This window comes from Artemia sp. Qi Xiang Cuo, chromosome 7 (assembly GCF_049724085.1).
Source record: "Artemia sp. Qi Xiang Cuo chromosome 7, ASM4972408v1, whole genome shotgun sequence".
Lineage (NCBI taxonomy): Eukaryota > Metazoa > Arthropoda > Branchiopoda > Anostraca > Artemiidae > Artemia > Artemia sp. Qi Xiang Cuo.
This window is the reverse complement of record NC_142800.1, coordinates 3,134,697-3,147,941: the sequence shown is the minus strand read 5'-3', so window position 1 is coordinate 3,147,941 and position 13,245 is coordinate 3,134,697. Positions and strand designations below refer to the sequence as shown.

The 13,245-nt window shown below is 32.5% G+C and overlaps 1 protein-coding gene across 2 annotated transcripts in view; it reads left to right on the top strand.

Moving 5' to 3' along the window:
• Positions 1 to 1,027: 1,027 nt before the first annotated feature.
• eEF1gamma (elongation factor 1-gamma) overlaps positions 1,028 to 13,245 on the top strand; it is a 38,400-nt gene continuing 26,182 nt past the window's right edge. Inside the window, exons 1-3 of one of the 2 annotated variants that reach the window (XM_089091965.1) lie at positions 1,028 to 1,097; positions 6,780 to 6,929; positions 10,652 to 10,715. In XM_089091965.1, the coding sequence (XP_088948091.1) occupies positions 1,086 to 1,097; positions 6,780 to 6,929; positions 10,652 to 10,715 (226 nt within the window). In that variant the 5' untranslated portion in view covers positions 1,028 to 1,085. Of the gene's footprint in view, positions 1,098 to 1,397; positions 1,428 to 6,779; positions 6,930 to 10,651; positions 10,716 to 13,245 lie in introns of those variants that run through there. The other variant, XM_089091964.1, reaches the window with a different exon arrangement.

The window sequence follows — 13,245 nt, the reverse complement described above, 5'->3', positions numbered from 1 at the left end:
TCAACTGTGAAAATACACCCTGGGCATTGGCTAACTTACTTTTAATATTTTCAGTGCACCCACTGCCTTTACCAATAATACTACCTAGGTAAGTGACACTGTCAGAGAAGAAGTGTCTTTGAAAGAAGTACTATTTGCTGATTTATAAAACTTGTCATTAATATTTGGTCACATGTATTCCTATAATGTTACTGCCAAGCACATCTATTATTTTCTCTTTTTTTAGGGGGGGGGGGAAACAAAAACTTTAAAACCGTATTTAAAAAATATGCATTTTGTTACGATCTTACAAACCGGTACAAAAAATTTTTTGGGGGGGATTCAATCCCGGTAACCTGCAGATAAGGCCTTGGTTACTGCTATTGTTCCGAAATTGAGTAAATTTCCTTTTTGCAATATAATAATAATAATAATAATATATTGAAAACCCGTCGTATACAATAAATGTACAATGACAGAGTATACAAAAATACGAAAAGAGGAAACAAAACGATAATAATAACAACAAAAGCAACAACTTCTTAAATAGTATAAAAAAAAGTACGAAAAGTGGAAACTGAAAGATATCATACTCAAAGATTACAACAGAAACAACAACTTCTTGGAAAATAGCAACAAAGACAACAACTTTTGAAAGGAGAAAAAAAATTAAATAAAATAAAAAATAAAAAGGGCAACAAGAGGGAAAATTAAACAAGTAAACTTGCCCACTCGTGCTTTAGAATTTCTGGTTTTGTTTTTTGCCGGCTAATAAGTGTCTCAACAGCTAGATTTGGGTCCGCTAGTTCATAGCGCCAAATCAGACAACTATTTTTTGTCCAAGGTGGCAATTTTAGTTGGTACTTTGCAAAACGGAAAAATACAGAGCGGATTTTATACTTTTCACGGTTTGCCAATAAATTCCAGAAAGGGGTCACATATAATATATGTGGCAGAGCGGTATTATTTATGTAAGTTCAAAGCCGACGGCTAAATCAGGAAATATATGAGTGTTAATTTTGATAGTAGATGACGCACTGTGTAAGCTCTGTTTTTCTATTGAAATAAATATATTTACTACACAACAGCAATTTACTTAAAAGAAGATGGTTGCTGGAGTAAGAAATTACTTTTGTCTTATCTATTTGCATCTTGATAAACCGTTAGTACAAATCAATTATGTTATAAAAATAATACTGTTGCTTGAATATCCGAAATAGTATCCGTAGTTTAATGAATTCCATACTGTTCATGGGTTGCAACTATATTTATACATCATCTTTGCTTTCACTTTACTTGCAAAGAGTCAATTAAGAAAAAGGGTACAAACCAGTTAATTTCGTGTGAAATGCACTGGGAGATGATGGGTTCTAGCTGTATCGCAAAGTAGTTGTTTGATGAAAGAACTTCCAGGGATTGGAACTACAGTCACTATGGCATCCAGGAAGGTATTTTTAAGCACCTACCTCCAAAACCTGCCCCTCCTTAGGACAACAACCTTTGAAGTTATTAGGGCCATTTTTCACTCATCAATGTGCTAAGATCTTTTGTTTTTATGCAAACATTTTTCATCATTCTTTTCTGATCAGTGGTTTGAGAACAATGATCAGTATATCATCATTGTTGTAATCAGTTCTCATCATTGTTCTAAATGACAGAAAGATGGTTTCTTTCATGCTTTTTGCTAACGTCAGTAAGCTGTAAGATCTTAGAACAGAGATGAGTTGAAAAAATGATAATCTTTGCAGAAAGATGAAAGATCTTAGTGCTAAAAAATGGACCTATTGTGTTTTAGTTGGACTTCTAAATTGGATTTACTGCCTCAATGGGGTACAAGGAAAGTGTTATGAATGTTACTTTTACTCAATTGGCCCATAGGGTAATGTTTTCAGCATCTGGGAAATGTTCTATGGTTGAAAAAAACTGGTGGAAATTTGCTAATGGAATGAAATTAGCCTAATGGTCAAATTCACTAAAATTCTAGACTAGCTACTATTTGTTAGCCTATAGGCTATTATAAAGGTTTTGGGTTTAAGAAAATGTAACTTTCAAGGATGGATCTACAGGCTGAAGGGTAAAATTCTTGTTTGGCTACTGTTTGCTTTCTTGGAAATGGGTTAGGTAAATGAAACTTTGGTAAAATTCTACTGTAGGTACTTTTGGCTATCTTGGAAAGGGGTTAGGTTAGGTAAATGAAATTTTCACGGATGGGTCTACATGCTAAAGTATGTTCCAGGAAGGTATTTTGAAGTACCTACCTCTATTCCTTCTCCCTCTAGGGGGTCCTGAAAGTTTTCTACATTACAGGTCTATACCTATTGAAATTTTGACAAAACAATATTTTACCTTAATTTTCAATTATCAGTTTCTTTTTTTTCTGGCTTTAGTTCTGAAATTGCAATTCCTGTTATTTGAGTAGAATTTTAGGTAAATTTTTACCAAATCATATTATTGAGTAACAACTAAAATGAATATACCATTTGGTGCATTTTTTATGCTGATTACAAATATAATAATCATTTCTATTGGAAATGATTATTATATTCATAATCAGCATAAAAAACAACATTGAATGGTGTATTCACTTTATTCCTAACTCAATAATATGATTTGGTAAATATTGACCAAATTTTAAGTCATCAACATTTTTTTTCAAAATTTAGGAAATGTATCAGCATATCTTTAAAACCTTATTAATTGGTATTGAGCAAAGTTGTGAAGCTGAAAACAATTTTGTTGTGCTTCATTTAAGCAGAAGATCTATTTTGCAAGGTTTCACTTCTATAACACAGATTTTAAAAGGTCAGGATGCTCTAGAGGAAGGAGAAGTGGAGGTAAGTACTTCAAAACACCTTCCCAGGACATACTTTAGCCTGTAGACCCATCCCTGAAAGTTTCATTTTCCTAACTTAACCCCTTCCCAAGATAGCCAAAAGTAGCTAAAGTAGAATTTTACCAAAACTTTAAGAAGGTATTTTGAAGTAACTACCTCTACTTCTTCTCCCTCTAGAGGACACTGACCTTTAAAAATCTTTGTGTTATATAAGTGAAACCTTGGAAAATATATTGTTTGCTTAAATGAAGTGCAAGAGAAGTAGGTAAATTTGCAGGTGGCACAATAATTTAGCTAGGATGAACATGAAAATGGCATTTGATGCCTCTTTCATAATACAATATTGACTTATATTGTAAATTGCATCTTGAGCCCTCAAAGGGGCCCTGAAGGTGTTTCATTTTGTAACCACACAAAGAAGTTATCAACACTAGTTAAGTTATTGAAAAGTGTACAAAAATATATCACTTGTTTTGAAATAAATTTTTAAAGAGTAATATAATCTAAACATTCTTACTTACTACAATCCAAGCCTCATTTATTAGGCAACTCAATTCAAACTGTTTTCCTACCATTTCAAGTTTTTCAAATGCTGTCAACAAAAATAGTGCTGAATTTTACAATTCAAAACTTTGCTAATGACAATTCAGGGTAACTTCCAATTTGGGGTGTATATCTGCACATTAGGGGGTGAGGGGGTGTAAAGTTCAAGGTAAATTTGCAATGGACCATATAATTTAGCTAGGGTGAAAGTGGAAATATCATTTGATGTTTTTTTTTGTGCTCTTTCATAATTCATATAAAATACCTTCAGGGCCCCTTTAAGGGCTGAAGATGCAATTTGCAATAGAAGCAATTATTGTATTATGAAAGAGCTTAAAAGGCATCAAATGACTTTTTCACTTTCATCCTAGCTAAATTATTGTGCCATTTGCAAATTTACCAAGAAGTATTTTTGGTACTGCTATATTATATGGTACACACTCAAGAAGTGAAGTTTGGTGAATGCTAATGTAATAAAACAAGAAATGCTGAAAATATAATATACTTTAGTAACAAAATTATGAAAAATACCACAACAAATAATTATGGTAAGGGGGCTGCACAGAATGCATTATTAAGTACCTACTAAATATTTAATTAAAATATAGCTACAATGTAGTTTTCTACCAAGCCAAAGCTGATTGTCCAGTATAAAGACCACAAAAGCCAGTTATTTACTCATCATCACAATTAAAATCCTTGAATGTGTACTATATTATATGGAAGTACTGTATTTTCTGCTTTATAACTTAGTTCAATTCCAATATATTAATTAAGATTTAAAGATCTGTAAATACCTAGAGTTTAGAAAAACCAATTGGTATGGCTTAAAATTAATCAAATAACAGGAATTGCATTTTCAAAACCAAAACCAGAGAAAAAGAAACTGAGATTTAAGGTATAATGTTGTTTTGTAAAAATTCCAATAGGTTTGCCTACTTTTCATGTCAAGTAGGCAAATTTCTAAGATTAGAAATCAGAAGAGACTAAACATACTAGCTTAATAATTCCTTCCCAGGGTATGTTTTCTACCCTGGATTCATTACTGTTAGTTTCATTTTCCTAACCCAACCCCTTTGCAAGATAGCAAAAAGTAGCTTGTCTAGAATTTTACTGTAGTGATATCAGTAAATTCCTTATGTTCTTTCTAAATATATTGCTTTTCAGGCAATGCATCCCACCCCTTGATGGTCCCATACATATCTCTAATAATATATTTGTCAGTTGCTTTTCTGCATTATGTCCTCTTTATTAACAAGTTTTCTTACAATTTGTGGTTGTTGAAATCACACCCATTGCAGAAATAACAGTAGTGGTGAATGCACTTCTTGATGCCTTTTTTATGCTTTCTCAAAATATATATGTTTCATTAAAAAAATACAAGGTACTGTTCTATTAGCTTGAAGCCATGCAGCAAAGATGATACTTGTCAAACAGGTTATTTCAATAGAGATTTCTTATGCTGAGGATTGCAAACAGTGGTTTCTTCCTGCATTTACAATATTTAAACTATAGTTTTTTGGGGTTTAGGGGGGGAAATGTACCTAGGTTAGGTTATGTTTAGGTTACTTATTTTAATATATGCTGAGCTTTACCCCCCACTGCCCTAATTTGCAAGTATATAGCCAAAATTTGTTTCTAAGTTTATATTTTAATCATATTTTGTTCCATTTCATTCACATTAAACAAACTTCACTTCTTGTGTATCTTTAAGCTAATAGAACAGTACCAAATACAATTTAAAGCCCTTGACTGGACCCTAGATTGATACCTAATTCCACCCATTTCATTAAAATCACTTAGTAGTTTTCACAATTCCAGACCCAGCAACTCATTTTATCAAAGAATACATAAGACATCACAAGATTATATATATATATAGTCAGTTCATAGTCAGTTATAACTTATAGAATTTAGCTAAATAAAGCCTTAAAATAGGGCATTAGAGATGGTGTCACTTTTAGTAAATTTTTGCTGAATAGAGTTGGAATTGGTGTATTGAAAATGTCTGGAGTTGGTATAACTTATAATTAACTCCACAGCCCTGAACAGGACAGTAGAATATACACTTTCAAAGTGTTAGAATAAATGCCTTAGTTTGGCTCAGTCAACATCAAATCACATAACTAATCAATAATATTTTGGAATGTAGCCAAAATCTGTTTACTCAATAAACTAGTTTACTTTTAAACAGTGCTAGAGGGTAGCTACCTAAGGCCCTCTGTCCATGTAAGTCTTGTGTAGCCCTCTTAATATTATAAAAAGTAAAGATGGTCAAAATGTTATTTGCAGCTAAATGGTCAACCACAAAGTTTTGAAAGAAGCTGTGCACAGCTAGAGTCAAACAACTGGTTGTGCTTAAATTACTCTTTAAGTAAAGTTGCTTAATTAGTTATTTAAATCATAACACGTTTACTTTTACAGTCTTGTGTCTGAATGATTCAACTCATCCGGATTTCATTTTATTTGTTTTCTGGATTACAATGCTGTAGCATTTAACTTAGCTCATTTAACTTGGGGCTTCTGTCATCTGCATTTAACAACAATGGGCTCAGCAAGACTCATTTAGATTAAGAGGATCCACTATCACAGGGGAGAAATTGAAGCTTTGGAAACAAAAGTGAACAAATATGAGGTTTGGGGTCAAAATTATAAAAGGAATTTGTGACTGCTTGCACCAAAGTACAAACAATTGTCACTTCAGGTTTTAACTAAGAACATAGTGTTATAATTTCCATCCCCTATATCTCCCCTGTATCTGTTGCATGTCCTTGTGTGGCCCTTGTGTAATGATCACATGATTTAATATCAGGAGGGTATGTACAGTCAGTGGCACACAAAATTTAGTTTTAGCAGCTTCATTTTGGGCATATTTTAGTTGGAACTAAATTGTGATGTTTTTAAATATATGTACACAGACTAGAAAATCCTCTAGCTTCCAAGGGTCACACCTGTGTTAATGCTGTGGAATAATAGACACAGCTTATGTCTGGTCAGATAGGGTGTGTCTCTTAGATATGGGAGACAAAATGTTTGTTTTATCTCCCAGAAAGAAAAGGACCTTTAAATAAATTCTCAAGAATTCTTGTATGATATAGCTCTGACCTGATATTCTTTGTCTAAGTAGAACCTAAGTAAAACTGTTTTGTTTTTGTTCATTTATGAAATTCATTTAGTTTGCAATCTGCATTGTAATATGATGAAAATATAATACCTAACTAAACTTGATTTTAATTCAAATGATATTCATTTTTATACAATCCTGAAAAAGACTTATGCCTTTCAGGATTAGGATTGAGCATCAAAGAAACAGGTTCTGCTATATCATGCAAGTACCTTCTCAAGTACAGCTTTATGCAGGCACAGCAGGATAGTTCTGTAATTTTTGTTTTCTGCAAATCTTGATATTGAATTTTTATTCCAGAAATTATACACATACCCAGAAAACTTCAGGGCCTTTAAGGCTCTCATTGCTGCCCAATATTCAGGTGCCAAACTTGAAATTGCCAAGGGTTTTGTCTTTGGTGAAACCAACAAATCTGATGCCTTTTTGAAGAAGTTTCCTCTTGGTAAGGTGAGTTTTCTAATGTATCTAATGATAGGTTATTCCTTCAAATATGGTTTATATTTAACAGTAGCTGTAATCTGCGGGGGGGGGGGGGAATCTATAATTGATACAAATCCTTCCATATGACCATCCTTTTGCTTGCTTTTTGTTTTTATGAATATTCAATTTCTAAATTGGAACTATATTATAAATAAAAACAAAATCATAGAACATAAAAAAAATCCTTTCTAGGGATTGTAATACACAGAATATACATCAGATACACAGAATAAGCCAATTTTAGTAAAGATCCTGATTTTTGTCTATTACTTATCTTTGGAAAAAATAACCTGGTCTATTAATTGTCTATTTAAATGTATTAATTGTAAAAAAAATTCTATTAACTGTCTTTGGAAAAATCATAAACCTGATAGACAAGATAGAGATAGCCCAATGTCATGTAGGTGTAACTGCATTAATGTAAAGTTAGAACTGGATGGATGGGAAAATCATATTTATAATTGAATTAAACTTAATTAAACACAAAAAAAAACTACACAATTTAATCATTTAACCAGTAGCTGTTTAAGAAACTCATTTGATCCAAATTGTTTAATATTAACAAATTCTGGTCTTTAGTTCATATGTTCAGGAGACACTTTTTGTTTCAATGGCTGATATGTTAGCTATCAAAAAAAATTCAGGATTCAATTTGTAGGTTTTCCACTTTTACAATAGGAATACTTAGAATTTGTTTAGAAAAGAAGTGGTTGAAGAATACTTAGAATTTGTTTAGGATGAGTGGTTGGCAGGACCTTTTTGAGGAGCTCTATTGGGATTATATTGTACAACCTTTTCTGTCACTTTTAGGGCTACTCTTATGTACTATCTTAATTGTTAGATTAATTGAAATTGTAAACAAAAAAAGGGGCTAACTGGGGGGGGGGGATTCATGTTTTTTTGCTATGAATATAAATATGCATCATGTTTTTATTTTAATTTGTTTTGAATCCCTATTTGGTGTGAAAATATGAAACAAAAAATGATGTTAACTTTATTTCAAATCACAAGAAAAAGAAAATGAGAGATACAATTTTTAGTTGTCAAAAGTGATTATGCCTGAGTTGCAGTTAATCTGGTAATAATATAGTCACTATTTGAATTTTTGTTTTGTGAATTTAGGTTTAAAAATTTGAGATTACAATGATAATTGTTGTGAAAGAGCAGTAGGAAACCAAAAACAAGTTTGTTTGACGAGCTATATGTATAAACTAGTACAACATTAATTTGTGATTTTCAGGGATTTTTCTTCTCAATTTCTTTCTTCTGTGCTAACCCAGCCTGTATGTAAGTAATGGTATGGGATCTCCAAGCCTGACTTTTTATTTGAGTGTGCACACAAATTGTCTCTTAGTCCTTTTTTTATGTAAAGCTCGTCTTTTCTTTAATTCTTTAATTAAGGTATTTAATTCAGAATATACAATTCTAAAGTGAGGTTTAATTGCTTCTTGTCAATGGAATGCAAATTTTCATATTCACTATTAAAAATATTCAGACCTCTGAACTGTAAGAATCAAGAAAGTGAATCTGCAATCTGAATTATTTTTTTTATTGGTTAGGAGGGAACTTACATAACAATACACTCCTTAAAAAATAGAATATTTTAAAATTCAGTTTCTAATGAAAAGGACCTCCATATGTAGTTTTGTACTTCTGTAGTAGTGGGCACCAAATTAAAAAAAAATGGAGCATGAACTAAAAATCAGCAAAAAAAAAACAGTAAATTAAAAACATAAGGAAGTAAACAGCTGAAGAAGTTTTCCTTCTAAGGTGTAGTTGTCTTTGGTAATCTACCGGTTGTTGGTATTATAGTTTTGTTATGGGCAAAACGCATTGTCAAACTTGACTAATTAGGTTTGGCTATTGATTTTCATGGTTCATCATTTAGAGACAACTATAAGAATAATCTTTAAAAAACTATTTTCAGGTATAAATAAACCTAAGACAAGGGGCAAAAACGTTTTTATTTTGATGTTTTTTGTGACATCTTAAAGTTGGTGAAAAGGGGATTTCCAATTTGAAGTCCAGGGTAAAACATAATTTGTTTCCATCATGCCAGTCACATATAAAAAAGCTCATAAATAAGACTCACACTTAAAACTGATTGTTGAACTTTCCTCAAAAAAGATCAGTAGGGCAATTAAATCAGCAGGATCAAAGTCTGCTCAAACATACACTATCTCCTTTTGTTCTTTAATCGGTGTAGCCCTTTTAGGCCTGAGGGCAATGAATTGTTTTCATTTTGAGAAACTTGATATGACGTCAAAATACCTCCCATCTCGCAAAATCTTTCGTTTGCTCAACAGAAAATGGAGAGTTTCATACAGCTGAAAATGCCCTGAAAACACAAATGTGTTAACGACAGTTGTCTTAAATTGAATAGGAACTAGAGTAACACTTATTGGGCAAACCTATTGCTAAGCAGCATTGAAATTTCTGTTAAAATGTTTTTCATAACCTTTACAATTTAGTTACGGCATGTTTGTATTTTTAGCATTTTCTTTTACCTGAATTCACTTGGAATCTTCCCTCTGTAGTTTTCACACCTATATTTCTTGGCAATTATAAATTTGTTAGGTTTCGTTCTAAGGGACATGAGTTGCAGATGGCAGAAACTTGAGCTACTTGGCTTCCAAATAACACAATCTTTCATTTTGGGAGGAAGAGCTCATCTGTACAGTAGAAAAATGAATTAACTCTTATTTTTGTCTGGAATAAAAATGCCTTGTGTGACCCTGAGTAACGTGGTAACTGATGAGAAAAACTCGGAAATTAGCATTAAAATAACAACCAATCTTGAGTAAAATGGTGACAGATCAAGAAAAACCAAGAAATTAGCATTAAAACAACAATATGTATGTATGTAAACAAAAAAATCAAGTCCAGTCGACATTGTCCGTCATGAGTCAATCCAAAAATCTTGATCATCCCTTAGTTCTAAGACTCTACCATAGTCCTCCCCTAGGATGGATGGATGATAGACTATCAACAAGTTACAATAACATCATTTTTACTCATTCCTGAAAAAGGCTTATGCCAGCTGTGCCTCTCACTCAGACTATATGTCTTAGCTTTTTCTCCAATTAGCCATGGCTTGATGGCAACTTTATTTAATTCAAATATCAATATTTATTCAGTGCCTTCCACATTTAGAGTAGTAAATTTAGCTCTTGTTAAAAAAAAAGATCAGCCATTTGAACAGCTTAAACAGGAACGGTTTGGAATAAAGCTAAATTTATTACTCCAAATGTTGAATTGCAACACAAGCTGGAATATCTGTCCAACTGTGGTACTTCTCAATGGTATTAAAATTTTCTTTTGTTTATTAGAGCTTTTTTAGTGCTGACTTGTGTCTCTTTTGTATAAGTTCCTTTACCCATTAGCTAACAGTGCCTGAGTAAAAAGGGCTCTGCATTGATTAACGTGTTACAATCTGTGTAGTAGCCAATCAGGCACACAGGAAGGGGTATGGGGACCTTCCTCCCACAGACTTGTCTAAAGTTCCTGTTTGAAAATAATGCCTAAAATTTACGTGTTTCTTGTTTTCGACCCCCTCCCTCCCTCTCCCTCGACTCCTGACCCCCACCCTGTTACTGAGGTGGACCTGTGACAGTTGTCATGTGAAAACTGGTTGCAGTTTATATGACTTGTATGATGAAACAAAGTTGTAATTTTGTGCATTTTCGTAGGTGCCAGCTTTTGAATCAGCTGATGGACACTGCATTGCTGAAAGTAATGCTATAGCTTATTATGGTGAGTCTGTTATTTTTATCTTTTCTATTCTTTTTACATTTAAGATTTGTTCTTATAGAAAATCTAAACCTCATAAATAATGACGGAGACTCCACTGCCTTTCCATCACACAAAACTATAAGGAATTTTGCAAAGACAGTGAATAGAAATATAAAATAAAACAAAGAAAAAACTAGCTTACTCAAAAACACATTGATAAAAAAAGTACTTAATCTAAAGTCAACAAATTAAAGTAAGGTTTGGTATAGCCTCATTATCTTTAGCTTCAAAGGTTTACTTGATGCTCAAATTTTATATCACTTTTTTTTTATTATTATTCTATTTGACAGAAGACGACTGCTGATTATTTAGCACGAATATTTGCCTAGGTTGTATTCATTATTTTTTGTTACGTTTTTACGAGTCGAGAAAACATTTGGCGGGGGGGGGGTACCAGTCACATCATTGTGCATGTGGGCTGGTACTATTGGTATATTTTTATATCAATATATTTTTCCCCAAGGCTGTATCCAGGGGGTGGGGGGTAAGTGGTACGATATTAACATTTTGTACCAGTGATTAAAGAAATTCAGATTTAATAAAATGTATCATTAGAAAAAAAAATTATATATATATATATATTTTAGGTATATATATATTTATTATTTACTTACTTATTTATTACCCGTCTAAAAACAAAAGGTACAAAAGACGGAGTATCACTAAAAAAAGAAAAAAAACACATCGAACAAATTACAAAGACGAGAAACAAAAACTCAATTATACACAGCACTGCAGGTACCTAACATATTTTACTTTTTAAACTCCCAAATACTGAACAAACATAAGCAATATGAGCATCATTGCGTCTAGCCACAATTGGTAAAAAATTAAACCAAATAATCATCAGTGAATTAAAAATATACAGTAGATAATCATATCAACTAGTCTAAATATGACAAGAGCTGGTAAAACAATTAAACGACACTTTTCGTCCGCTGGTCCTGAATTCAGATCACTCAACAAATGGTTCATTTACTCCAATATGCATAAATATCAGAAACAAGGAAATTATTCAATCACAGATATATATATATATATATATATATATATATATATATATATATATATATATATATATATATATATATATATGATGGAGCAGAATTTTCTTTTTCAAGTTCAGGAAAATGTTTTTGGAAGACATCAAAAATTAGCTTGAAAGAAGTATCATTGAATAATTTGACAGTTTTAGAAGTTTCCTGTTGTGCTTACTGCTTTGATTGAACTCTGAGGACACAGGATGCACATTATTTATGCTGTATGTTCATTGATTAGATAGCGTTCTTCTTAACTATTAGTCGGGGTATTATAGGTTTTAATTGTTTCGAACTAGCTTCTCGTTAGCTCTTTGAACTATTGACACATTTAATATCCCCTATCAATTTTTATCAAAATTAATTTGGAAGCTACCTGTGGTGCTGGGAAAATTTGCTAATGGACATTTTGCCTTTGAGACTGTCAGCCGACGCTGAGACTCGCAAAATGAAATCTTTGGTATCGAACATCCTTAATAGAGCATCATTTAATGATTTAGAACTATTTGAAATGTTTCAATAGTATCTATTGCTGAATATAACAAAATTAAGTTGCTATTCTTCTTCTATTTAACAGCAGGCGGGCTTTTCAGTAAAACTATTTAGCCCTTTTCCTTTTGCTTCACTCTGTGGGCTACAGAGCTACTGGCTTGATTGCCTCATATTTATTAGATATATTCAGATATCATTCAGCAGATCTTTCGACTCTAGGAGTTCAAATATAAGATGATAGATGTCGATTTCTATGCTCTGTGTGCAGGAATAGTTGGCTAGGCTCTTGGCTGACAGTGGGATTTTGTGGTGTTTGAAGTATTTTAACAGGTTAGAAAGCAACGTATGTTGTGCAGACGTCTGCATATTACATTCAAATAGGCAATGGTCAAATGTTTCATTATTCATATTACAATGCCTGCAAAGAGGGGACAGGGGAATTGACCCACTTGAATTAGAAAGCTTATATGAGAATGCAAGGAAATTTAGTCCATTTGTTCCAGAACGAATTCTATGATAAATTTTAGTCCATTTGTTCCAGAACGAATTCTATGATAAATTTTAGAAAGATACTTATTGGGAAAGGGGGAAAGGATAGGACTAATCTTATTAAAATTAATATCTGATAGCCTCCATCGGTGAATATCTCTAATTGGGATTGGTCTCCCACTTGGCTGGTCAATATTTATAGCATTTTTTGCTATTTCATCAACCTGATGATTACCACTTATGCCAGAGTGGCTAGGAATGTAGTGAAAGTAAGTTTTTATGCCACTTGAAGCAAGATTATCAATAATACTGAGACAATGATAAGTGTCAATGTCCAACTTATATTGTGGAGCTGAGGCCAGCAACTCAAGGCTTGATGAAGAGTCGGAATAGATGATACTATTATTCGAATTTTCAATCAAAGATTGGTTTTGCTTAAGGTGTTCTAATGCCATGATTATGGCATTAAACTC